This window comes from Mus caroli, unplaced genomic scaffold (assembly GCF_978045245.1).
Source record: "Mus caroli unplaced genomic scaffold, Mus_caroli_1 scaffold_1, whole genome shotgun sequence".
In the NCBI taxonomy this organism is placed as follows: domain Eukaryota; kingdom Metazoa; phylum Chordata; class Mammalia; order Rodentia; family Muridae; genus Mus; species Mus caroli.
In genome coordinates this window covers 69,328,807-69,356,681 of record NW_028227256.1, presented here as the reverse complement: position 1 = coordinate 69,356,681, position 27,875 = coordinate 69,328,807, and the positions used below count along the sequence as shown (strand labels likewise).

Below are 27,875 nucleotides of genomic sequence, written 5' to 3'. Positions count from 1 at the left end.
TGAAGGCGGGGCCTGGGCGGGGCCTAAGGCGGGACTACGCTGGCTTAGGGGCGGGGTCTGTCCGGTCACGTGGCCGCGGGCTGCTACTAATAGAGCTACTTCTGAGGACCCCATGGTCTAGCTTTAGCAAGAACTCAGGCACAGACGCTTTGTGACCATGGGCTCTTGGAAGACTGGCCAGAGCTACCTAGCGGCCGGGTTGCTGAAGAACCAAGTAGCCGTGGTCACCGGCGGGGGCACAGGCATTGGAAAAGCCATCTCCCGGGAGCTCCTGCACCTGGGTACGTGAGCAGGCCTCTGGGGCTGGGCTAGTGTCCGCAGAGGTCTAGCTCGGGTAAACTGGGTTCAGAGACAGAGGGGAGTGCTGGCAGACCGGAAAGAGGTTGCAAAGCTCCGGTCTGCAGAGCTGAGCAATGAGGGAAAACGAAATAACAGGTTTTATTCCGAATAGCCGAGAAATGTTGAGAGGCTCTGATCAGAAAGCAAGAAAAAGGAAAAGCTATTAAACTTAGAATGATCACGTAAACACACGCACAAGGAAGGAAGCCATCAAGAAGAAAATAGTTACATTTAATATTTAAATATGTGAGAATGTACATCTTCTTTGGGTTTACTCTTTTTGTTTTGTTGTTTTGTTTTTTTCTAGACAGGGTTTCTCTGTATAGCCCTGGCTGTCCTGGAACTCACTCTGTAGACCAGGCTGGCCTCGAAACTCAAAATTCCGCCTGCCTCTGCCTCCCGAGTGCTGGAATTAAAGGCGTGCGCCACCACGCTCGGCTTTTGGGTTTACTCTTAACCCAAAGCAAACTGTTCCCAGGTGGTGGTGACATATGACTTTAATTCCAGCACTCAAGAGGCAGAGACAGGTGGATCTGAGTGAGTTTGAGGCTAGCCTGTTCTACAGATTGAGGTCCAAGTCAGTCGAGGTTTCACAAAGAAACCCAGCCTCGAAGATGTGGGTAGGAAGGAAGAGTGCAAAGTTTAAAGGTATGTTTGAAAAGTATTTCCAACACGACGCTTGTATTGTGCAAAGAGCTTTGACAAGTAGGTTTTTAAAAATTTATTTTATGTATATGAGTACACTGTAGCTGTCTTCAGACACACCAGAAGACAGTATCGGATCTCATTACAGATGGTTGTGAGCTACCATATGGTTGCTGGGAATTGAACTCAGGACCTCTGCAAGAACAGACAGATCTCTTAACTGCTGAGCCGTCTCTCCAGCCCTGACAAGATTTTTAAAAATCTGACATCAAGTGGAACAAATGAGAAATGATTTGGCCCAGACATTCCATGCTGAGCTAACATAGGAAATAAATACATGGAGAAATGATGGACTTTATCTTATCAGCAGTACACTGCAAAAGAAAACAAAATAAGCCGGGCGTGGTGGCGCACGCCTTTAATCCCAGCACTCGGGAGGCAGAGGCAGGCGGATTTCTGACTTCGAGGCCAGCCTGGTCTACAAAGTGAGTGCCAGGACAGCCAGGGCTACACAGAGAAACCCTGTCTCGAAAAACCAAAAAAAAAAAAAAAAAAAAAAGAAAACAAAATAGTATTGCAGTTTGCACTTTACCATTACTTCCAGCCTGTCTTCCACCACAAAACTTCCCCTGGGAGGAAGAATTATTTAAAAAAAAAAAAAAAAAAAATCAATCGGTACCTGTTTAGTACAAAGGTCAGGATCTTGGCCTCTGTCAGCAAATTTGCAGAACCTTGGTTCCCCTTCTGTGGATTGCTAGTTGTTGAACCTCTTTTTGAGTAAGCTTGCATTGGGCAGACACTACACCAGTTCTGGGGTCGACCAACAGAGTATTGTGGCATGACTGAAATATAAGGCCACTCAGCCCTGGATATGCTGTGAGAGTCATGGGGTATGTCCCTAGGGAAATATTTCCTACACCTAAAAGAGAAGTGAACGTTGTACTGCTGTATTTATAATTGGATTGCCTTCCATGAGAGAATATGAAAAAAAAGTTCTTTTTAAAGGTTTGTTGTATTTTTAATTATATATGTGTATTGGGAGGCAGAGGAGGGCCTGTGCATGGGAGTACAGGTGCCCATGAAGGCTGGAAGTGGCAGATCCCCTGGAACTGGAGTGTGAGCCACCCAGTATGCGTGGTGAGAGCCAAACTCATGCCCTCTGCAAGAGAAGTACCAGCTCTCTTAAGCTCCGAGCTCTCTCTCCAGCACCAAGGATGTGAAGTACTCTCTACTGTGGTTTTTTCAATCTTTGTTGTTGTTGTTTTTTTCTAATGCCAGAATTAATGGCTGTTTTCTGAAAGTTGTTATGTAAACCCAAATTGGACAATAGACTATTATAAAGCATTAGCCGAGAGCTGGCAGGAAGGCTTAGTGGATGAAGGTGCCTGCGGCCAAGCCTGATGACCTAAGTTCAATCCTCAGAACAGGAATGGGGGGTGGAGGGTACTGAGTTCCAAGAGTTACCCAACCTCTGTACAAGCACCAGGGCCCACACACATACACATAGATAAATTCTTTAGTAATGTGTTAGCTGGTCTGCCTTCCTCAGATATATAGGCTATCAGAACGTCTTAACAACTGTTACAGGTAGTCCCTGGCACGGCACAGCACAGCACAGCATAGAGGAGACCTAGCAGTGACAGTGAGCTAATGCTATGCAAAACAAACTGGTCATCTGCAAGGGGGGGGGGGATTACAAATGTCTCCTTACCTTTGTTGTTGTTGAAAACTCTTTTATTTCTAGTTACAGACATGTATTGGGGTGGAGGGAGGCTGTGCTAAAACCACACTAGGCTAGTGTGAGTAGGAAGGGGTTGGTCGGAAGGTGCCAAGTGTCATCTGGAGGGGGTTGGGGATGGGGTGAACGTGCCCAGAATAGATTGTACGAGTTTCCCCGAATAAATGCAAGCAGGAGTTGAAGGGTACAAAGTTTCAATTAGAAAGGATAATGTCTGGCTGTCTGTTGCCCACAGTGCTGATTAAATGCACAGTTACTAAGACTGTTGTACGGAGGCACCTGCTGCCGAGAGTAAGGGCAAGAATTCCTGGGACCTATATGGTGGAGAGGGCAGACTCCTGGAAGCTCTGACCTCCACATGGGTGCTGTGACACACACACACACACACACACACATTGAACAAATGTAATAAAAGGAAGTAATATAGTTTATGTTTCAAAATTGCTAGAAGACTTTTTTGTTTGGTTGGTTTTGTTTGGTTGGTTTCTTCTTTTCCTTTATAGCTTTGGCTAGTCTGAAAGTCACAGAGATTCACCTGCCTCTGCCTCCTGAGTAGTGGGATTAAATTAAAGAGTCACTACATCTGGTCTTTACATTTAACTGACAATTAAATTATCTGTACTGAGAACTGAACCCAGAGCTTTGTGCATGATCAGCAAGTTTTTTACCACCTCGATACATCCCCAGGCCTCTCTTTAAAAACAAAACAACAATAACAAAACCTTTTTATTTGGAGTCTGGCCTTCTCACTCTGTAGCCCAGGCAGCCCTTGAATTGGTGATTCTCCTGCCTTAGCCACCTGAGTAGCTCAGATTATAAGCTAGAACACTAGGCCTGGTTTAAGGATGCTTTACCTATCATTACCACCGAGGAATGGTTAAGTATGAAAGGAGATGTGTTCATTAGTCTGTTTAATCATTACATGGTATATAAAAATATCAAAAATATACTCAGTGGATGTACAATTATTTGTCAGTTAAATGTAAAATAAAACCAGATGTAGTGGCTCTTTGATTTAATCCCAGTACTCGGGAGGCAGAGGCAGGTGGGTCTCTGTGATTTTCAGACTATTCAAAGCCACATAGTGAGACCTTGTCTCAAAGGGAAAAGAAGACATGGCCCCAAGAATTTCTGTAATGTGAAGCTTGTTGTGATTATCACTTCTTAAACATCTCCAACCTTCAGCTTTACCATTTTCCCTGTTTATATCGAGAAGTCTGCACTTAGTAGTGCCTTCTGGCTACGGTGCCTGTAACTCTCTCCAGTGTGTTAGCATGCCTGCATCAGCTCATCCCTCTGTAACTCCCCAGGCTTCCGTTGTTAGCAGTTTTTAATTCCTTTTTTTGCTTCTATCGCATTGGCCAATCTTGTTTGATCAATCACTTTTGCAACATGTCACACAGTTTATCATGGGGAGTTGAGGAAATGACACAGCTATGATCTGTACTGTCAGTGTTTGAGCTGAACAACAGATGGGCAAGAATCAATTACTAAAAGACCTACCCGCTCCGCACATAAGAGTTTCTCTGTATATCGATGGCTATACCGGAACTCACTCTGTAGAACTCACTCTGTAGACCATGCTGGCCTCAAACTCAGAAATCTGCCCGCCTCTGCCTCCCAGAGTACTGAGATTAAAGGTGTGTGCGTGCTACCACTGCCTGGCTGATATATATATACACACACACACACACATGCATATACATTAAAATTTATTTATATGAGTACCCTGTAGCTGTCTTCAGAAACACAAGAAGAGGGCACAGATCCCATTACAGGTGGTTGTGAGCCACCATGTAGTTACTGGGAATTGAACTCAAAACCTCTGGTTAAGAACTCGATTAAGATGACTCAGTGTTCTTAACCGCTGAGTCATCTCTCCAGCCCTCTACATATACTTTAAATCCCAGTACACACTGTTAATTCTTGTCCTTCAAATGATCCTTTTTTTTTTTTAAAGTCAGTGTGAAGAGAAAGAAGAAACAGTTTGTATAGTCACAAAATTATCATTTCCAGTTCTGATTTTTCAGTCTTTGATAGTTCTATACAGGTATGTAATGAATTTTAGTGGCTTCTAACCCCCTGCTGTTGTCTCTCGTCCCCGCCTGTCTTTGGAACTAGTTTCATCCGGATTTTGATGTTTTCTGATGTGAGAGACCTACTGTTTAACTGTGGTTGGTTGCTTCATGAGTGTGGATTGGATGGGGTGTTTGCTTTGTTTTTTTTTTTTTTTGTTTTTTAATGCATGAGCAACATACCAGTGGGTATTAGCACTGAAGAAAATTACTCTCGGCAACCATTGACGTCCCATAGCCCCGCAGGAAGGGGCAGGGCCTCATGAGCACCTCTTCGATCCTTGAGAAAAGGATGCTGGTCCTTCCCAGCCTTGTGCTAATCTGGGTAGGGCAAGCACAGGTCGGGTGAGTGAGTCCTTGGTTGTAACCGTTGCCTCAGGGTGGGAAAGAGCGGTGGAAACAGTGCCTGTCCAACCCTTGCGCTATTTCCCCAGCCCCGTCTGGGTTTCTAGTAGTTGGCATCTCTTGGTGTGGGTTATTACCTTCTTGCTGCTGTGCAGGTCCAGGGTTGATTTCGCTGGTTGCCGACCGAGTTGAGCCTTGTTATATTTATAGTCTTATAAATCAGCTCTCCCTCCCCACCTTTGGGCCACACTGGGATGCAGCTCGGTTACTTTAAACATAGTTTGATACTTCCAAAGAGTGTCTTGAAATTAAGAGTGAGGCCTGGGAGCCTTTCATCTCTGGCTAATGCCGCTTCACCGCCAAAGCTACGCTGCACCTAGTGAAAGATTTTTTTATTTTATTTTATTTTATTTTTAAAGATTTATTTATTTATTATATGTAAGTACACTGTAGCTGTCTTCAGACACTCCAGAAGAGGGCACCAGATCTCGTTACGGATGGTTGTGAGCCACCATGTGGTTGCTGGGATTTGAACTCTGGACCTTCGGAAGAGCAGTCGGGTGCTCTTACCCACTGAGCCATCTCACCAGCCCTTATTTTATTTTTTATTATTGATTTATTTGGTGGTCAACAGATTGCCTACTCCTGGTGCTGAATTCTGGGTTCCTTCCCTGGCTCGTTGTGAAGGGTTCTTTCCCAGTCTATTCCTGTCCGCCCATGCACAGATCTGCGCTCTGCCAAGCTGAAGAGCGGGGAGCCAAAAATGCCAGGTTCTTCTTGAGAACGGAGGGTTTTTACGTCTCTGGAGAGTTTTCCGCCCCTAAATTAGAAGATGGCTGATTGGCCCACAACTATTGAGTAATTTGCCCTGATCCTACCTGAACTTGTTGAGGCAATCCATCAGCCAGGCCCTTTGGGCAGGAGAAAAGGCCCACAAGGCCATAATTTTAAGCTGCCAGACTGTTGTCTCAAGTCGGGGGGGGGGGGGTTAGGAAGAAGCCAGCCCAAGTTCACCACCATTATTGCCTAGTCTTGGTGCCTCTCCTATCTGTCTGTCTAACTCCTTGTCTCACAATAATATGGTTTATTCATAGACCCCTTCTTGGACTAGCATGCTCTCGGAGGTGGCTACTTATTTTTCGTTCCATGGCACTTGATATTCAGTATTTCAAAACAGTTGTCCCTTCCCACCCCATGTGTGTGTGAAAGTGTGTGTGCGTTGTCTAGCTTCTTAGTCATTTCAGTTCCTATTGTTTCAACATATCTTCAACCAAAACCAGCCTAACACTCTTCCACACTCGCCTTTTACAGAATACACGAAAGATTTTCTGTAGTTTGGACAGCTTTTTATTTATTTTTGTATATTTTATTTTGTATATTTTGTATATTTGTATATTTTATGTGTATTTTACCTACAGGTCTGCTTCTCACATATGTGCTTGGTGCCTGTGGAGACCAGAAGGGGGGGTGTCAGATGCCCTGGAACTAGAATTACAGAGAGTTATGAGCTGTCATGCGGATGCTGGGGATTGAACCTGGGTCCTTTGGAAGAGCAGTCAGTGCTCTTAACCACCCAGCCCCTTAATCTGGACAGCTCTTGGAAGCTTGCTTACTTTTTCCCTCTGGCTCTTTTCATCTTAGGGTGTAACGTGGTCATTGCATCCCGGAAGCTGGACAGACTAACGGCTGCTGAGAATGAACTGAGAGCCTCTCTGCCTCCCTCCAACTCCGCTGAAGTCACCGCCATACAATGCAACATCAGGAAAGAAGAAGAGGTAAGACAACATGTCGGCACGGCCTACTTACCCAGTGTTCTTTGCAGAAGTGGTTCCTGGCCCCTGCTGTACTCCAAGGTGATGAGGCACACTAGAAGGCAGAGCCTGTAAGGAGCAATGCCTGTGCTCCTGACTTACTGAGCTGGTGACCTCTGAAGGAGGAGTGGTGAACTAAGCAAGAATGTACTCTCGAACATTGGTGGCGCACGCCTTTAATCCCAGCACTTGGGAGGCAGAGGCAGGTGGATTTCTGAGTTGGAGGCCAGCCTGGTCTGCAGAGGGAGTTCCGGGACAGCCAGGGCTACACAGAGAAACCCTGGGCGGGGGTGGGGTGGGGTGGGGGGGGTGGGGGGGGATATGTACTCTCAGCTAGAAACCCTTTAAAGCTGTAGTTTTCAACCTTGTAATCCTGCAACTCCTTAGTACTGTTCCTCATGTTATGGTGACCCCCAACTATAAAATTATTTTCATTGCTACTCCATAACTGTAATTTTGCTACAGCTATCAGTCATAATGTGAATATCTGGTATGCAGGATATCTGATATGGGACCCTGTGAAAGGGTTGTTGGATCCCCCATCCCCAAGAGGTTGTGACCCCAGTTTGATAAACGCTTTAAGGCATTTCTTAGTGTTCATTTTGGCCTGGTTTTCATCATTTTTGTTTAAGGTCGGTATTTAAGAAACTAATGCTACTGAGGCTTCTTGTACTTAGGGATTATCTATACTCTCCAGGGTGTCTTGCCATCCAAATTAGAATTTCGGCTTTTCATTTAGGAGTGTGGTACAGTGGTAAATTCACACTGTGGGATTTGGGGGTTTATTCAGTGGTGGCTTTATGTGTTTGGACTGTAGTATTTAGAATGAATATGCATTATATAGGAGTCTACAGACTGCATTATATTTCTAAACCTGGGCCATGTCGCAGGTTAGCTGTTAAACTTTCCCTTTCCATGTTTCTCTAGGTGAATAATTTGGTCAAATCTACCTTGGCTAAGTATGGTAAGATCAACTTCTTGGTCAACAACGGCGGAGGCCAGTTCATGGCTCCTGTGGAAGACATCACTGCGAAGGGATGGCATGCTGTGATAGAAACCAACCTGACAGGCACCTTCTACATGTGCAAAGCAGGCAAGTGTCAACAGCACAAAACCCCAGCATGGCTTCAGTAAGAGACCACAGGGAAGAGGAGCTGCTAGGGACTCAAGCCCATTTCAGTAACGGTTCTGTGGTATCTTAACAAAATTCATATCTTGTACTTGTATTCTCTCTCTCTCTCTCTCTCTCTCTCTCTCTCTTTCTGAGACAGGGTTTCTCTGTGTAACAGTGGCTGAACTGGAACTCACGCTGTAGACCGGGGTGACCTGGAAATCAGAACTCTACCTGCCTCTGACTCCCAAGAGCTAGGATCAAGGGCCTGCGCCACTGCCGCCGCCCAGCTGACTATGTTCCTTTAGAGGTTTATTTCTTTTTATTTTAGTCATATGTACATGCCTGAGTATATGCATGTGCACCATGATGCACAGTCGCCTGAAGAGGGGAGGTTAGGTGTCAGATCCCTGCAACTGCACTTTAGGGTAGACGTGAGCCACCCTGTGAATGCTTGGGACAGAACCTGGAACCTCTGCGAGAGCGGTTGGTGCTTAACCACTGAGCCACACCCCCAGCCTGTGCTTCCTCCATTTGATCTGAATCTTTGTCAGAGATTCATGGTTTTTTGTTTTGTTTTTTTTTTTTCATTTTTTTAAGAGTTAATGTTATTTCTGTAAGAAATCAATGTTAAGACAGACTGACATTAATTTACAAAATGTCTCTTGTCCTGTTAAAGATTAAATTTAGATTAAATTTTTCCAAGAAGAACCTTACCTTTTGGGAATGTATACTTTCTATCTAGCTGGAACACTGTACTGCAGGTGTGTTTTTGCTCTTTTGTTTTTGTCTGTTGGGGGTGGGGGGTGGAGGACAGAATGTTTTGTTTTGTTTTGTTTTTGCTTTGTTGGTTTTTCGAGACAGGGTTTCTCTGTGTAGCCCTGGCTGTCCTGGAACTTGCTCTGTAGACCAGGCTGGCCTCGAACTCACAGAGTTTCACCCTCACATCATGCCCGGCCCGAAGGTTTTTTATTTTTGTTGATTCTCACTAAATTTCATCACTTATTAAGATTCTGTGAATAGGTTAGATAATTGTCTAAATGAAGCTGAAAAAAAAGACAATCCTTAAAAACCACATGTACAGCTGGGTGGTGGTAGCTCATTCCTTTTATCCCAGCACTTCGATCCTAGAGGCAGGCAGATCTCTGAGTACAAGGCCAGCCTCTTCTACAGATTAAGTTCCAGGACAGCCAGGGCTATACAGAGAAACACTGTACAATTAAATGTAAATGCTTGTTCACACGATGGGATAACTACAGAGAAGGGAATCTTCAAATGACTAGCCCAGTGCGTTCACCAAATGATCCTAGGGGTGTGGACCTTACAAGAAAGAAGAAAGGAAAAAAACTCAAATTGATCCCCTTTAGGACTGAACTCAACTAGAAAGAAAAAAAGAAGACTTAACCACTTAAGATCGGCTTCATTTGTACTCTGAAAACCCAACTCTTGCTTGCTTGTTCCCAGTCGCTTGACTTTACAGTTCCCGTGTCTCCGCACACTGACAGATGGATGCGTGTAGCCTTCCCAAGTTGTTTCTGCCAGCCGTCCTCCTTGTACATCTTTCTTCCCTCTCCATTTGCTCTCTATGGTCTTTGTTATTTCAAAGACTTTGAAGAAATGCCCGTATCTGAGCCTGGAAAAGCATCAGGGTTTTGGAAGTCACGAAGCCACCAGAGTTAAGACATGGCATTTAGCCAGAGGCAGAGTTTGTTTAGAGTAACTCAAACAGACTTAGTATCTTCTTTATGCTAAAATCCAGTGGCTTCCTGTAGTTTTTTTTTTTTAAGAGAGATTTTTTTTACTATATATTTTCTTTATTTACATTTCAAATGTTAAACCCCTTTCCTGGTTTCCCCTCCAAAAACCCCCTATCCCATCCCCTCTCCCCCTTCATGTAGTTTTTAATACTTGATGTGACAACGACTGTTTCCAGTTTCAGACTTTTCTGGACAATTTATGACCACATATTCTATTTAAAATCATTTATTCTTTGAGAATTTCGTACGTGTATGCAGTTTTGATAGTGCCTACCCCTCACCCTCTCCTTCATTTCCTCCACAGCCCTCTCCCTCCACTCCTCTGTATCTGTCTCCTAATTTGGTGTTTTCTTTTCCTTTCTTTTCTCCCTTCCCTTCCTTTCCTTCCTTCCCTCCTCCTCCTCCTCCACCTCCTCCTCCACCTCCCTTTTCCTCTTCCTCTTCTTCCTCTTCTTCTTCTTCCTCTTCTTCCACCCTCTCCTCTCTCTCCATACATTATTCATTTATTTGTTTGTTTGGGGGGATTTTTTTTTTTTTTTTTTTTTTTTTTTTTGGTTTTTCGAGACAGGGTTTCTCTGTGTAGCCCCGGCTGTCCTGGAACTCACTTTGTAGACCAGGCTGGCCTCGAACTCAGAAATCCACCTGCCTCTGCCTCCCGAGTGCTGGGATTAAAGGCGTGCGCCACCACGCCCGGCTGATTTTTTTTTTTTTTTGACACAGGGTTTGTCTGTGTAGCCCTGGCTGTCCTGGAACTCACTCTGTAGACCAGGTTGGTCTCAAACTCAAAATCTGCTTGCCTCTGCTGCCTGAGTGCTGGGATTAAAGGCATAGGCCACCACCGCCTGCCTCTTAACTATTTTTAAAACTTTTTTTTGTACAGTATAAGTCAGCCATGTTATTTCCTCCCCCCACCCCCAGCTCCTCCCCACCTCCCTTCCCACCCAACTTCATGGTTCTTTTTCTCTTTCCTGAGTGCTAGGATTAGAAATGCTCACTACCAACATCCGACTACCCCATGTCTTTAATTGATGGGCTTTGTTTTAAATCATTTGGTTCAAGTTTTGTGTTTTTTATCTATAAACCTCACATTTTGAAATTTACCTTAGGGATGGAGATGTAGCTCAGTTGGTAGAGTGCTTATGTATCACACAAGAGGTCCTAGGTTCTATCCTTGCCGCTCTGTAAGTCAGACATGACAGTGGACAACTGTGACCACATCACTTGGATGGTAGAGCCAGGAACAATAGCAGTTGAGGGTCATCCTCACCTACCTAGGGAATTCTAGGTTATCCTGGGATGCATAAAAAACAAAACAAAACAAAGACCTTGTCTCAAAATTTTTCTTTTTAAATTCAGGTTATAGTAGATACTTTATGGCTGTTGCCATCTTAATTGAGTCACTGTTCCAGTAATTTACATATAGATTATTAGTTTAGCGAAGATTTTTTTTTCAAGCTTATTTTGAAGCTCTCACTGACCATTTTCAGCTTTACCTTACGGCTTATTAAATTCTTGCTATACAGCAGTCAGGATCATCCTGGGCTACGTGAGACCTCAGCTCAGTGACAAAAACTAATTTAAAATAGAAGACATCAATGTATGTTGGCGCAGGAGATAACAAAGGAAGATGCTGTTTAACATGGTTGCTGTCTGTGTGTGTGTTCTGCAGTTTACAATTCCTGGATGAAAGAGCACGGAGGGTCGATTGTCAATATCATTGTCCTTCTTAATAATGGGTTTCCAGGAGCCGCGTAAGTATATATTTTTTCCTGTGTCTTTGGATTTTGTTCTCTGAATTGGGGGCGGGCTAAATCAATGATTCACCCCTTTAATAAATTATAACCCTAATAATTTCCTTTCTAAGTAATGATCTTATTAATTCTTGTAAATTTTCATACAGTGTGTGTGGTGGTTTGAATGGGTTTGGCACCCATAGACTCATGCGTTTGGATGCTTGGCCCACAGGAAGTGCCACTTTTAGGAGGTGTGTTCTTTATAGACTAGGTGTGGCCTTGCTGGAGTAAATTCATCCCTGCAGGGGTAGGGGGTGGGGGTGGGGGTTGAGCTTTGCAGTCCTATGCTCAAGCTCTGCCTAGTGCAGAAGAGAGAGACTTGATCTATAGGTCAAGATGTAGAACTCTCAGCACCATGTCTGCCCGGATGCTGTCACACTTCCTGTCATGATGATAATGGACTGAACCTCTGAACCTGTAAGCCAGCCGCAAGTAAATGTTGTCCTTATATGAGTTGCCTTGGTCATGGTGTCTGTTCAAAGCAATGACTCCCTAACTAAGACACTGTATATTTTGATCATATTCATCCCCCACCCCATTGCCTTTTATTTGAACTTTAAAAACAAATTGTGTATGTTAGAGGCCAGAGGTCAACACCAGGTGTCTTCACCAATCCCTCTCCACCATATTTCTTTGAGACAAGAGTTACTCACTGAACCATGGCTTTCTGATTTGGCTGGAATGGCTGGCCAGTGGATCCCAGGGAGCCTCCCGTCTCTGTCTCCCCCTTGTTGGGATTACAAGCATGCACTCCCATACATGACTTCTGTGTAAGTGTGAGCATCCAAGCTCACATCCTCAAGCTCCTGCAGCAAGCACTGCACCTACTGAGCCTTCTCCCTAGTTGCTAATAGCGCCCATGCAGATGGAGGTTGCCGAATACAGTGGTTTGAATGAGAATGGCTCCCACAGACACGTATGTTTGCATGCTTCGTCCCAGTTAGTGGAACCATTTGAGAAGAATTCAGAGGTGTGGCCTCTTTGGAGTGGGCGTGGCCTTGGGAGATGGTGTGTCACCAGCAGTGGGCTTGAGGTCTCCTGGAGGTCTATACTTTTGTCATTTATCTGAAATTCGTATTACCTGGAGGTCCTGTTACCTTTTCTGCCAAGTAATTGAGATATTACAAATCTAGCTGTCACTGTGGGAAATAGCTTCTTTGTTAAATTATGAAAATTAAATAGATCTGGACTCATTTAGATATCAGAAACTCTGAGTTTCTGAAACACACACACAATTCCTAAGGAATTGTAGTTCTAGCAAGTTGACTTCCTCTATGGAAATTTTAATAACATACTAGCTTCATGTATTATCTAGGATCCCTTCAGTTGTGGAGAGTATCAGTTACTCTTTGTCTCTCTATCCACAATTCCTGGCAGAGAAGGCTTAGTGGGGGAAGGGTTTGTTTGGGCTCCTGTTTTCAGTGGACTTGCATCCATCACAGTGAGCCAGGAAGCAGAGACCAGAAGATGCTGGTACTCAGCCAGTTTCTCCTTTGTCCTTATCCTTACCTCTTGGGATGACACTGCCCACCTTCAAGGCAGGTCTCCCCACCTCCCTCCCCTTCTCACAGTGAACCCTAGTGAATTCTCTCAGAAAACATCTTCACAGACACACTCAAGAGGTATGCCTTAAGAAATATGGCACTCTCCACCTCTTGCTAAGCTCTACACAGTCCTGTGGCACTCACAGCACGTGTGGTACAGACGGCAGAGTACAGCTCTTCATGCAGGCACTGGGAGATGCCCACGTGGAGGTCATGAAGGAAGGGTTACATTGAAACTCCTTTGTGCTGGGCCTTGGAGTAGGGAGCAGAGCTGCTGTGGCTAAGGGCCTGAGCGCCTGAGACTGTCCCACCTTACCCTGACAGCAAGCTAACACACCATGAGAATGAAATCTGGGGAGACCAAGCTAGAACTTACAGAGGCTGTGTGACCTGGGTACCATGTGCCGTGATGTTTTACTGCCAGTTTTTAATGTCAGTTGCACATTTGACACTTTTTCAGGGGTTCCACACGCCTGCTTGTATGCACGGGCTAGTCTTGTATGCTTCTGGGTTTTTTCAGATTGCTGAGAACGTTTTTTTTTTTAATGTATTTTTTCTAGGATATTTTAATTAGTTATCCAATAATATGCTCCAGATAAGGTAAGGATCAGGTTATGAACAAACCTATGTGAAGCGATCAGGTATACTAGCCACTTAGTACGAAGACTCTCAGATTCTCTGGCTACATAATTTATACAGCTTTCCTTCATGCTCCCGCTCCCTTTAGAGGGTCTTCCGGCGTGGGAGGCTAGGTACTCATACTGATGACCTTTTTTGTGTTTGAGTAATAGCATTATTAACATGAAATTCACTGTGTGTGTGTGTGTGTGTTGCTAGCGATCAAACCCAAAACCTTGTGCATGCTGGCCACATACTCTGCCAGTACACTATGACCTCAGCCCCAAATTTATCCCTTAGAAGAATACAACTTACTGATTTTTGGCATATTCAAAGTCACCAACTATCACCACTGTCCAATTTCTGACTATTCTGTCATTTCCCTAAGAAGCTCTCTCAGCAGCGTGCAGTCCCCCTCCTCCGACCCAAACCCCAGTAAAAACGAACACTCTCCATCTCTGTGCGATTGCCTAATGGACGTTCATAAAGTTGGTAGCTTCACCCTGTTTAGAGAGAGAGAGAGCTCTTACTAATTCCTAATGAATCAAATCAAGCTGACAATCTAAATTAACTGTTATAGACTAGCTTTTAACTGCTGAGCCATCCCAAGTTCTTTACCCAGTGGGATGTATGTTGTCGGAACAGAGGGGAAGGGGAGTCTTCAAATGAACTAGGAAAGAATTGATCAGCAAACATGCAGAGCTAAACGTTGAAGGAAATCCTTCTTTCCTTACTACCTAGTCTGTCTTTCCCTGCTGTTTTCAGATGCTCATGAATGGATTTTTCCACATTAAACCATATGGCAGCTGGGGATATTATTATGCTGCACATAGAAATTCCGAATCACATTACCTTCTTTTTTTATATACTTTCTAAAAAAGATTTATTTATTTACTGTATGTATATGAGTACACTGTAGCTGTCTTCCGATACACCAAAAGAGGGCATTAGATCCCATTATAGATGGTGGTAAGCCACTATGTAGTTGCTGGATATTGAACTCAGGACCTCTTGAAGAGCAGTCAGTGCTCTTAACTCCTAAGCCATCTCTCCAGCCCCGTTACCTTCTTTTTTAAAAAGTGCATGGTTTCGTCGTTGTTGAGCCACGGTTACCTGGCTTAGATATTTGACATCTCTCCCTGTTTGACTAGAACGTGCTCTGTAGACCAGGCTGTTCTGCTTCCCATGTGCTGAGAGTAAAGGCATGCGGCACCATGCCCAGCTTTCTAAATGTTTAAAAATTATATTTATTTAGTGGTTTATTTTTTAATGTGGGGTATATATGCTCCACAGCACAAGTATGGATGTCAGAGGACAACTTGCTGGGGTTGTTTTCTCTTCTTCCACAGTGCGGTCTTGGGGATTGAAATCAGGTCGTCAGACTTTGCAGTAGGCCATATCTATAGCCCAACCTTTTACTTGGAATTCCATTGATAATGCATGTAGCCAAATATATGGTTTTTATAGCCCCTAGTATTAAAAGTATTTACAATATCAACATATACTTGCCATGTTTGGGGCTGGCGAGATGGATGAGCTGGTAAAGGAGCTTGCCACTAAGACTGAGGTCCTGCATTCCACCCCCTGAGCATCCCCTGAGCCCACGTGATGGAAGGAGAGAAATGGCTCACTTGATGATCTCTACCCTCCATACATGCCTTGTGGTACATGCTTGAGTGGACACATATACATACACGTGTGGAGAGAGAGAGAGAAACCAAACCACAATCTGTTGTTCTCTTTTGTAATAAAAGGTTCATCAACATATTCTCCCGGGCACATGGCTTTTGAGAGACACAGCTTATGCAGAGTGCATTGTGTTTGATAACTGTGGCCTGGCTTTGATAGAGAAGGACCCAGCTCTCTCTTTAAACAGAGACTCAATGTGACAGAGACTCATAACAGAAAGAATCCCGTGGAGTTCTCAAGTCATTGAAGTGCTCGTCAACTTAGTTGATGGGAAAAATGTTTGACAGAAACTGATGCTAGTAATGTTTGTGTCTTTACAGGCACACTGGAGCGGCAAGAGAAGGTGTTTACAACCTCACAAAATCCATGGCTTTGGCGTGGGCCAGCAGCGGAGTGAGGATCAACTGTGTCGCTCCTGTAAGTAACTGCTATGTGTGAAGTCTACTGACAAACTGGGCTCCTGATTCAGATTGTGTTGTGGATAATTGTATCACATATATATGTACACACATACACACACACACACACACACAATATATATATATATATATATATATATATATATATATATATATATATATTCCAGCTCATCCATCTCGCCAGCCCCAAACATGGCAAGTATACACACACACTATATATATAGTGTGTGTGTGTGTGTACATATACTATGTAAATATACTATGTAAATATACTATAAATGGTTGACTTTTAACATTGGTGAAACTAGAAAGGCAGTCATTCGTTATAGCAGTAGTGTTATTTGGTAACGAGATAGTGATGCACACTCTTGGTATATATTAGAATTATGTGTATTCAAACAGTAGTGATGCAAGAACTGTACTTCCTATCATGAATTGTAGTACCCGCATTATAAAAGGCATTGAGGAATTCCATCCCACAGTGATGAAGGTTGCGAAATACTAGGGAACTGAAGAGGTGGCTCAGCAGGTAAGAGTGCCTATTGCTTTTGCAGAAGACCTGAGCTCAGTTCCCATACCACATTGCATCTCACAACTGCCTATATTATAACTCCATCTCCAGGAATTCTGACACCTTCTAGCCTCCCTGGGCACCTGGGTGCTCGTCCCCTGTAACACACACACAGAGTTAAAATAATAAAAATAAATCTTAAAAAGAAATACTGCTTTGGGGACTGGCAAGGTAGCTCAGTGGGTAAAGCGCTGTCTGTGCGAGTGTGAAGGGCTGGGTTCAGATCTCCACACTCACATTCACAGAGAGACACAGCAGCACACACCTGTAACTCCAGTCCTGGGCCGCTCCCACGATGGCCGACCAGCCTATGTGAAGCAGTGAGTTCCAGGCCCAGTGAGAAACCCTGTCTCAAAACAAGCAAACAGGAAAAAAGGAGACGGCAAAATGAAGAACCATAGAAGGCACGGATAGTGATGTCTGGCATCTCCATGTGCCTGCCTGGTTGAGAACATACATAAGTGCACACACACATGTAACATGTATGTTCACCATGACATATATAACATAAGTGTGGAAAGTTCACACTTGTACACACAAAAAAAGCACTACTTTGAAGAGTAACTTTTTTCCTAAATGATTTTGTTATTTTCTTGTTATAGTGTGAGTCCCTTATTTGGAAAAAAAATGAATATCAATGGGAAGAAACTCAGTTTTAAGACCAAGTAGAAGTTATGTGTTATAATATCACAACTGTAGCTACAGTATTACTCAAAAAAAATCTTTTTTTTTTTTTTTGAGCCCAGTGGTGGTGGTGCACACCTTTAATCCCTGCACTTGGGAGGCAGAGGCAGGTGAATCTCTGAGTTCGAGGCCAGCCTGGCCTACAGAGTGAGTTCCAGGATGGCCAGAGCTACAGAGACCTTGTCTCAGGGAAAACCATCCTTTTTTGTATGGGAGTGGTGCGTGTATGTGTTCATGTGTATGCATGTGCACGTACAGGCAAAAGGCAGAGTTCAATGCTAGATGTCTTCTTCAGCCAATCTCTACCTTAGCGTTTGAGACAGGGTCTCTGTGTTGACCCCAAAGCTCCCTAATTTGACTAGGCTACCTGGCCAGCAAACCCCAGGGACCTGCCTGTCCCCGCTGCCCTAGCCTCCCTAGTGGAAGGGTTACTCAACCGTGCTGCTCCGCTTGGCTTGGCTGTGGATGCTGCAGGCCAGAATGCAGATTCTCATGATTTCACAGCATGCAGTTCAACTATGACCGAGCCATTTCCCTGGCCTCTGCTTGCTTTTTGAGAGCGGTTCTTATGTAGGCCAGGCTGGCTAGAATTCATTATATAGGTTAAGTTGGCCTTGAACCTCTGGTCTTCCTGCCTCAACCTCCCCAAATATTTATTTGTTGTGAAATAAGTCATAGCTTGACCCACCTGATATTTTGTACTTGGCATTTATTCCAAGATATATTAGGTAGAATACATCTTTCTCCTCCTACACAGATCAACTCAGAGTAACTTTTCCTATGATGGTTTCTGACCGTGGATAAAGTAGAGAGAATAGTTCCATTTGAGCTTGGGAGCACACATCTGTAACACTGGTGAAGTGTTGGGAGAGAGAGTAGCGCATATCCACGGAGCCCACTAACCAACCAGCATAGCCATCGGGCGCTCAGGCCAGCTATCGTAGTCAATCAGTGAGCTCTGGGTTCAACAGTAAAGTGGAAAATGATTAAAGGAAGAAACCTGATGCCAACCTTTGACCTCCATATGACTTCCATGCAACCCCCCTCCACACACACACTCAAAATTTAAAACAAATATATATTTTTAAAATTAGCTATCAGGGTACATATCTTGGATTTGGGTGTGTTTTTTAAACTTCACTTGAAATGTAAAACCAAGAAAAATCCTGTTTTTTCACATCTCTGGTAAAGCAAGCATGCTCAGAGGAAGAGAAACCAGACTCCCCAGACCCATTGTTCCTGGTTAGGTGCCCCACTGAAGTGCTTACATAAACATACTCCTCAGAAACTAAGTCCTTCAAGAAAAAGACCAAGACGTAGCTGGTTTTTAAAGGGGAGAAGCCCCCCAAAATGATCATTCAGATGGTCTGCTTTTAGATAGTGGTTGGCTGGATCCCCTTTGACAATTTTGAATAAAGTTGATTAGAAACGTTTGTGCTGAGGTTAAGCCACACATCTTTTGTCTTCAGTCAGCATATCCCCTGATGCCTTCTTGTTGCTGTCGTGTGAGTTCTAGAGATGGTACCCAAGGCCTTGAGCATACTGGGCAAGTGCTCTACTTCCCCTCTGCATCCTCAACCCTTGGTGTCTTGACAATTTAATTCTCCCCATTTACCCACCTTCCTGCTTTGTTTTCTTATACAGGGGATCATTTACTCCCAGACTGCTTTTGACAACTATGGCGAAATGGGACAAACCATATTTCATATGGCCTTTGACAGTATCCCAGCTAAGCGCCTTGGAGTTCCTGAGGAGGTGACGTATCTGGGTGGCACAGATGAGAATACCTTGAGAACTTTGTGACATTTGGCACCCTGGGCATGTGGCCTGGCTGACCAGTAGAGAGGCTTATTTCAGTGCCATCAAACCATGTCGCCTGCGCTTTGGACTCTGGGAAATAACCTAGTTAGTTGCTTTGACTGCTGACAGCAGATTCTCCTCAGGAATGAAGGCCATGAAGTTAGAGACGACACATTTTTGTTGTCTTTGCAGCTACAGTTTTATTACATGCAGTGTTGGTTCCAGCAGCCCCAAGCAAGCCAGATAATGACAGACTCGTGAAGTTCCACAGAGGAATGAAGTATGTTAAAACCAATAGCTTTTCAAATGACTGAGGAGTAAACTTAGATCTAACGGTGGTAGGATGGGGAAAGTTTCTATGACCGAGCCATTTCCCTGGCCTCTGCTTGCTTTTTGAGAGCGGTTCTTATGTAGCCCAGGCTGGCTAGAATTCATTATATAGGTTAAGTTGGCCTTGAACCTCTGGTCTTCCTGCCTCAACCTCCCCAAATATTTATTTGTTGTGAAATAAGTCATAGCTTGACTTAAAACCTCAGAATGAAAAAAAAAAAAAATCCCAGAATAAATAAGACACGTGGGGCTGGAGAGATGGCTCTGCAGTTATGAGCAGGAAGTGCTCTTCCAGAGGACTGAGTTCCATCCCCAGTGGTTATATCAGATGTCTCCCTCTGCATGAGATCCAACACCTCCAGCCTCTGCAAGCACCCGCATTCACATGTATATTCCTAACACACACACACACCACACACACACACACACACACACACACACACCACACCACACACTTAGACATAATAACAATAAATATTTTAAATAAAAAAATACACGGTATATTTCTTGGTAGGAGAACCAATTTTATTTAAAAGTCCATTTTTGCTGGGCCTATGCCTTTAATTTTAGTATACAGGAAACAGAAGCAGACAGACAGATCTCTGTGGAGTTGAGGCCAGCCTGGTCTACACAGAAAGTTTCAGGCTACCCAGGGATACCTAAAGTCAAATTACAAAGTTGTAGGTGTCAGGAAGATTCGTCAGCAGGTAAAGGTTTGATCCCAACCCTGCACAGGCTGCCCTGCCACAGGCACACAGGGCCACACACGTGAGTGCAGACCCTAGAGGCCAGAAGAGGGAGTTGGACCCTGCAGACTTCCCAGCAGTTAGCCGCCTGATGGGTGCTGGGAACCAGTTCACGTTCTTGGCAAGAACAATAACATGTTTTTGGGTTTTTTTGTTTTTTGGGGGTTTTTTTGTTTTGTTTTGTTTTGAGACAGGGTTTCTCTGTGTAGCCCTGGCTGTCCTGGAACTCACTCTGTAGACCAGGCTGGCCTCGAACTCAGAAATCCACCTGCCTCTGCCTCCCAAGTGCTGGGATTAAAGGTGTCTGCCACCACTGCCCAGCTAATTTGTTTTAATCCAGCCTGTAATAAGGATTTAGTTACGTTGTTTTTGTTTTTTGAGACCGGGTCTCCTGTCTCTGAGCTGGTCCCGAATTTGATCTGTAACAGAGAGCAACTTGTGTTTCTGGTCCCCTTGCTTAGGTGTCCTGTGTGCTGGCATTACAGGCTGGTGCTGCCAGACCTGGTTTATTTGCTGTTAGAGATTGCCTTTGGGCCTTGTGCTTGCTAGACAAGCACCCCACCAGTTCAGCTACACCGCAACCCCAACAATTTCTTTAAAATCAGAGTGAACCTGATGTCATGAATTTTCTGTGCTCTGTTACTTGAGCCTTCTCGTCACACTGGGATCTTGGGTCTATTTAACCTGTAGCATAACTCCCTGTCTTTAGGAGCTCCTTTGGATCTAGATGTTGGCACAGCTCGTTATGTAACTTTGAAAGGACACATCTCTTTTTGTCTCTACTTGCTGCTTGAATCCAAAGTTTAGCATGGCAGCGTGAGCCTCCCCAGAATTCCATGTCCACTTGCAAGCTTGACTTTTGTCATGGAAAACAAACATTCCCAGTTGTTTCTGTTTGTGGCAATAGCCTCACTTCCTTTATTTAAACAAACAAAAAAAAGGTGCTTGCTGAGGCTCAGTGGAAGTAGGGGAGAGATGCGAGATGGTAATGGCGAGAGTGACCAAAATTCATTATGTACATATATGAAATCGCCAAAAACGTTAATGAATACATTATCTCAGCAGGCACCAGTCACGTATGTGGTGCACATATGTATGTGCAGGCAAAGTACTCAAGCACGTAAAGTATAAAAGAAATACAATTTTTAAATGGCTGTTTAGTTAATCACATATTCTTGTGATGGCCAGTGGACTTCTCTGGGCAGCAAAAGCTCTTAGGGTGGTTGTGGTGGGTGTGTGCACATGTGCACACTTCCTGTATCATATCTTGTTTCATCACCTATAACACTAGAAAGACTGCACTCACCCCAACCCATTCCCATGATTATCTGCGCCAGAATATCATGACTGCTGGTGCCTCCAATACTAATATAGTTCATATTCTTTTTTTTTTTTTATTATTATATGTAAGTACACTGTAGCTGTCTTCAGACTCTCCAGAAGAGGGCGTCAGATCTCGTTGTGGGTGTTTGTGAGCCACCATGTGGTTGCTGGGATTTGAACTCTGGACCTTCGGAAGAGCAGTCGGGTGCTCTTACCCACTGAGCCATCTCACCAGCCCTAGTTCATATTCTTTAAAAACATTTTTAACACTCCTTAAATGTGTTTTGTTTTAAATATGATAGGGTCTCACTGTGTAGCTTTGGCTGGCCTCAAACTCACAGAGATCCGCCTGCCTCTGCCTTCCAAGTGCTGGGATTAAAGGTATGTGCCACCAAGCCCAGCCACAGTTATGTACTCTTGAGGTGCTTGTGTGACAGAGCAAGCATGTGGTGGTCAGAGGACAGTGCTCCGGTGTTTGTCCTCACCTTCCATGGAAGTCCCAGCGGTTGTATCTAGATGAACGATCTCCGCGGCAAGCTTCTGTACTGGTTGGTTGAGCCGCCTTGCCGGCCCCACCTTTGACTTCTTGCCGTGACCCATACTGAGGCTCCAGCAGTTCTCCAACCACTGCTTTGAGCCCGTGAGTAAAATTCCAACATGGTGATGATGGCTCTGACTTTTAAAATCCCCTGAAGGAACGCCCATCAAGACTTTAACAAACTACTGGCATAGCTACTGTGAGATGCAGAACCGGGGACAAACTCTGCTCAATTATATGCTGAGTCTATGATCAGCAAAGCTTTCACACCAGCTGCAAGCAGTGGTGTGTGTGTGTGTGTGTGTGTGTGTGTGTGTGTGCAGGCACGCTTGTGCTGTGGTGCACATGTGGAGGTCAGAAGCCAGCTCATGGAGCTGCTTCTCTCCTACCTGCTGGGACTTATTCTGGCACCCGGTTTCCCGAGGAAGGCAGCTAAGGGCCATGGAGTCAGCGACCAGGGCCAAAGCTGCTTGCTTTATCTCTGGCAGTTCTGTTTTTAACTTTAACTCTGCTATTCTTTTTTTTTTTAAGATATTTCCTTTATTTACATTTCAAATGTTATCCCCTTTCCTGGTTTCCCCTCCAAAACCCCCCTTACCCTCCCCCCTCCCCCTGCTCACCAACCCATCCACTCCCATTCCTGGCCCTGGCATTCCCCTATACTGTGGCATAGAACCTTCACAGGACCAAGGCCTCTCCTCCCATTGATGACCAACTAGGCCATCCTCTGCTACATATGCAGCTAGAGCTATGAGTCCCACCATGTGTGTTCTGTGGTTGGTGGTTTAGTCCCAGGGAGCTCTGGGGGTTACTGGTTAGTTCATATTGTTGCTCCTCCTATAGGGCTGCAAACCCTTTCAGCTCCTTGGGTACTTTCTCTAGCTCCTTCATTGGGGACCCTGTGCTCCATCCAATGGATGGCTGTGAGCATCCACTTCTGTATTTGTCAGGCACTGGCAGAGAACTCTACTATTCTATAGCTGAAAGCCACCTACTTTTGGCAATTCTTCTGACTTTAATTCATTCTTGTGTGGCCAAGAGCTGCTTGCTTTTGCTAATGTTTCTCTTCCTATAACTCTTTGCTATCCTCAGGTCAAAAGCCACTGGTTTCTGATAATTCGACTCCAACTGTTAGCAGCAGGAGAATTAGAAAAAAGGTTTGGTATCTCCCTGGCTCAAGGGCCTCTGGCAGGCCAGGCAAGAGGCTTGGAGTTTGTTAACTTTTTGTGAGCCAGAGAGAAAAGAGAGGAAGAAAGGGAGAATTCAAGCACACACATACACATACATACACACACATACATACACAAGCATACACAGACACACTTTGGCCGGGCCTGACCACCTGACTCAACAATTCCACGAGTGTTAATGCATACTTATATACATACATACATTTGGTGGAAGGGACTGACTCCAAATGCCACACTTGATTTCTTTTCTCTGACAGCTTATACCTTTGTAGACATAAGTTCTTTATAGAATTATCTCATAGATAGAATGTTACGCAACAGGGGAGTTACAAAAGGATGTTGACAGTTCAAAGCAGTGTTTCATTCTGTGAGCTCATCATGAGTGGTTCATTCTGCATGCTCATTCAGAGCAACAGTTAGTTCCCCATGGCCTTGCTGTATCAGAGCAAGGCTCACCTGTGGCTTCATCCGTGGACCTGGCCTACAGTGAAGGTTTTTCCTTGTTTGCAGATTTACTCTGAGCCAGCTTTCTTATCCTAGTGCAATTAGCCCATGACATTGAAGGCTTGCAGAGCTCTGTTTGCCAGTTTGTTCTATATGGGGCTTGAGATTACTGTATCAACTTAAAAATTATATAAAATCATTATCAGAAATTGTGAAAAATCATCAATTCGTCTATACAGCCTTACTACCTGAAAGTCCATGGTCATGTTGATCTTCAGGAAGTTTGCCCAGTAGGGTGGGTCGATGCCCAGGGATCATTAGGCTATGTAATAGTGGCAGGGAAAATGTGTCATCAGCAAGAGGCAATCCCGAGATGAAATCTTTGGTGACCTTGCATGTTAGAGCTCACCCATCAAAAGCCGTGCAAAATGGTGAGCCATCTCCAGGACACTCATTTGTGTGCTTAGTCTGTCCTGGGTGGTTTCTGACACCTACCCTCCGTGGGATCTGATCAAACCCAGGCTGTTCGCTCCCCATCCCTTGTTTTTTAGTGACTACGTTTGGGAGGATGTGATGGGGACCTTGAAGTCCCGCTGGTGGGAAGCTCCTGTGATCCGAGCACAGCGGTACTTTGGGCCTGACAAGGCCATGGACACACTTAACTGTATCTGGGACCGAGGTGGGAGAAGTATGGGACCGCCATGACAAATAAGAGTTGTAGAAGACAAGCAGGGCCTCAGAAGGGAGTTAACTGTTGAAGCAGGAAACCACCGTGTTTACCTGTGGCTTCTTACACCATTGCTGTTTGCCTGCCACTGACTGCTGCTTGTCCACACCTTGTCGCCTTTGCCCTGGTTGTTACCCGACTTCCCTTTTGTCCACACTGTCTCTGTGCTGTCAAATCGTGCTGCACATGCGTAAGGACTCGTGATGCAGTCCTTGGGCAGAGATGTGCTTCTTCGGGAGTTCCGGGCTCCCGGGGAGGGAGAAGGAGGCTTTTCTTTTTTCTTTTCTCCTATGTATGGATATATTCTCTTCTTTCCCTAGATCTCCCCTCTGGTATGTTTCCTGCTGTCCCCTGCGGCTTCCTTTATCACTGGACAGTTGGTCAATGTGGATGGAGGCCAGGCTCTGTACACTCACGCCTTCAACATACCAGGTAAGCAGCCAGGAAGTGAAGAGGCACGAGCCCTTCCCTGTCCGCGCTTCATGTTGTAAGCCACTGCCTCAGAGGCAGGGGTTTCTGTTATAGGCCATCGAATGGCCTTCCAAATGTTGATATTTATGATAGGATGTAAAAGAAAATGTTCTCTGTTGCAAAAACTATCTAAACCTCTAAGTGCACAGAAGGTAGAACGGAGGCAAAGGCCAGCTGTGCTTGAAGGGTTACAGACTCGTTCCTCTTCCCCCTCTCTGAGTGCCGAACACATGGAAAAGGGGCGGCACACATGGAAGAGGGGCGGTCCGACTTGACTTTGCCCTCTCTCTGGAATATGCGCATCAAATGATAAACTTCTGTGATTCGATAACTTTTATTCCTAACATGGTATTCTTTTTGTTTTGTTTTTTTGTTTGTTTGTTTGTTTTTGTTTGTTTGTTTGTTTTGTTTTTCGAGACAGGGTTTCTCTGTAGCCCTGGCTGTCCTGGAACTCAGAAATCCACCTGCCTCAGCCTCCCAAGTGCTGGGATTAAAGGCGTGTGCCACCACGCCTGGCTGTAACAAGGTATTCTTTAAAGATTTCTTTTAATTATTTCATGTATATGAATGCCCTATCTGCATGTACACCTGCATGCCAGAGGAGAGCATCAGACCTCATTACAGATGATTGTGAGCCACCATGTGGTTGCTGGGAATTGAACCTGTGACTTCTGGAAGGGCAGGTAGTGCTCTTAACCACAGAGCCATCTCTCCAGCCCCATAAAAAGAAGCAAGTTTATTTTATCTTATTGAAGCAGAATCTCACTGTGTAGCCCAGGCTAACCTCAGCCTCCCATTACCGGTCTGTGCAACAATGCTTGGCTTCAAAACTAAATTTGCTTTCATAAATTCAACTCAATAACAATATTGCACACGATTGGATGTGGTGTTGGGAGGGTCTTATAAAATCAGATAGTCCACGCCAGGTATAATGAGACTTACCTTTAACCCCAGAAATCAGGAGGCAAAGGCAAGGAGATCTCTGTGAATTCCCAGACCAGCCAAGGCTATAGAGAGAGGCCCTGTCTCAAAACAACAACAACATATCAAACAATAAAATCAGATAGTCCAGTGTCCTAGTTTTTTCAAACAACAAAACAAATCCCCAGAAAATAAAAACACAGGCTGTTCTGCTCTTTCAGAGGATCTGGGTCAATCTCCAACACCTTCATGGTGGCTCACAACCATCTTTAAGATGGGGAGCTGATACCCTCCTTTGGCCTCTGCAAGCACCAGGCAGGCACACATGTGTTGCATGGACACAAGCAGGCCTTCCCATATACATAAAACATAAACGTTTTTAAAAGCATGCTAATGTCCTGAGATATTGCTCATCCTTTACCGGCGTATGCAAACCCTGGATTGAATTCCCAGCACCCCATAATACCAAACGTAGTGGTGCAGGCCTGTAATCCCAGTAGTCAAGGTAGTAGAGGCAGAAGGAACAAAAAGGTCATGGTTATCTACAAAGTGAGTTCCAGGACAGCCAGGGCTACACAGAGAAACCCTGTCTTGAAAAACCAAAAAAAAAAAAAAAAAAAAAAAAACCAAAGCCTCAGGGAAATATAAACACAAATATATTTGACCTTTTTCTAAAGATAGTTACTAGTGTCTGTTAGCAAACGAATGTCTGGTTGACAAGACCCATTTCCTATCCTTGTAGGTTTCTTATGTCCCTAATACTATGAATGGTTGGTTGGTTGAGTTTTTGTTTTTTGGCTTTTTTGTTTTGTTTTGTTTTGTTTTTTGCTTCAGTGTTTTGAGACAGGGTCTCACTGTCTGCCTGCCTCTGCCTCCCAAGTGTTGGAATTAAGGGCATGTGCCACTGTGCCTGGCTTCTTTCCCTTTTTGAAGAAAGATAGTGCAACCCCATTAGGCAACATATTTAACTCCACTCTGCTCTCTATTGCATTTCTGGCTTTGCAACTGAGGTCTTAACAGTTCATAGTATTAGGTCTGTGGTGACATAAGCCCAGCACAAAAGAGAGAAGATTCTCTCTGCATTTGAAGCCAGCCTGCTCTACATAGTGAGTTCCAGGACAGCCAGAGACCCTGCCCCAAAACAAAACAAAACAAAAAAACCCAAGACTGTATTTCCTAGGCATGTTAAGGGATTAAGTTAGAGTACACATGGTGGGGCTGGTGAGATGGCTCAGTGGGTAAGAGCACCCGACTGCTCTTCCAAAGGTCCGGAGTTCAAATCCCAGCAACCACATGGTGGCTCACAACCATCCGTAATGAGATCTGATGCCCTCTTCTGGTGTGTCTTAAGACAGCTACAGTGTACTCACATATAATAAATAAATAAATCTTTAAAAAAAAAAAAAGTAAAAAAAAAAAGAGTACACATGGTGTCAGGTCCTGTGTGGCTGGAGTTCGTCATCACCATTGACCTTTCAGTCTCCATGAAGAGGTGGGACACAGAGCCTTTTCCTCTTCCTCTGTGTATGTTCTTGTGAGGTATCACCCTTTTGAGGCTGGCTTCCTTGGTCCTAGGATAGCAGCCTGCCACTCTGAGACCACAGGCTTTTCTCTGCCCACATCCAGCTGGTTGAAGAGCCAGGAGAGGGAAGGACTTCATCTCAGCATAGCTTGCTCAGTTCTGAGTCGGCTTCATGTTGGATCAGCTCACAAAGATGTCCACCTGTAGCCAGTCGCCAGAGGCAGGGGGTGAGGAGTGACACTGAAGTTACCCCCTTTATAAGCAGGAAGCTAGTGAGTAGCAGGCCCAGTATTCAAAGGATTTTTGTCAAACTGCCTGTCCTGCAAGCTCTTTTCCTTAGCCTTCCTGAACTAAGAAGCAAGGCAGCAAACAAAACCATGAAGCTTGGGTGGAAACTGGGGGGAGGAGTTTAAGAGATTTGCAAGTAACACTTCTCTGCTTACTAAACAGATCATGACAACTGGCCTGTAGGACCTGGGGACCTTTCTGTTGTCATGAAGATAAAGGAATCTCTTAAGAAGAAAGCCAATCTCTAACTAAGCCAAGGAAACATCCATCCATCTTGTTCCTGCGTGCCTTAGCGTCTTGAGAATGTTTTCCACTTCACAAGAGCTGATGATTTCTGTGTTGAGGGTGGGGCTGTAGGGTCACTTTAATGTTAATAGCTTTATCTTTGCAAAGACTGCTCCCAAAATAAATGTATCTTCCTGTTCAAACCGGTTAT

General features: G+C 44.5%; 1 protein-coding gene across 1 annotated transcript; it reads left to right on the top strand.

Annotated features, from left to right (window-relative positions):
* The first annotated feature begins 55 nt into the window (after window positions 1-55).
* On the top strand, window positions 56-27,867 carry Pecr (peroxisomal trans-2-enoyl-CoA reductase). The gene is made up of 8 exons (XM_021160374.3): window positions 56-281; window positions 6,784-6,917; window positions 7,881-8,046; window positions 11,491-11,572; window positions 15,786-15,882; window positions 18,784-18,894; window positions 24,558-24,669; window positions 27,602-27,867. The coding sequence occupies exons 1-8, from the start codon at window positions 158-160 to the stop codon at window positions 27,685-27,687; spliced, it is 912 nt and encodes a 303-aa protein (XP_021016033.1). The 5' UTR covers window positions 56-157; the 3' UTR covers window positions 27,688-27,867.
* The last annotated feature ends 8 nt before the right edge of the window (window positions 27,868-27,875 follow it).

What these genes read in the sequence shown, in the direction of transcription:
- Pecr (XM_021160374.3), top strand. Translation starts at nt 158, where the DNA reads ATGGGCTCTTGGAAGACTGGCCAGAGCTACCTAGCGGCCGGGTTGCTG. An exon ending in GGATCAACTGTGTCGCTCCT is followed by an intron (nt 15,883 to 18,783) that starts GTAAGTAACTGC and finishes TTTCTTATACAG; the next exon opens with GGGATCATTTACTCCCAGAC. An exon ending in GCCTTGGAGTTCCTGAGGAG is followed by an intron (nt 18,895 to 24,557) that starts GTGACGTATCTG and finishes TTCTTTCCCTAG; the next exon opens with ATCTCCCCTCTGGTATGTTT.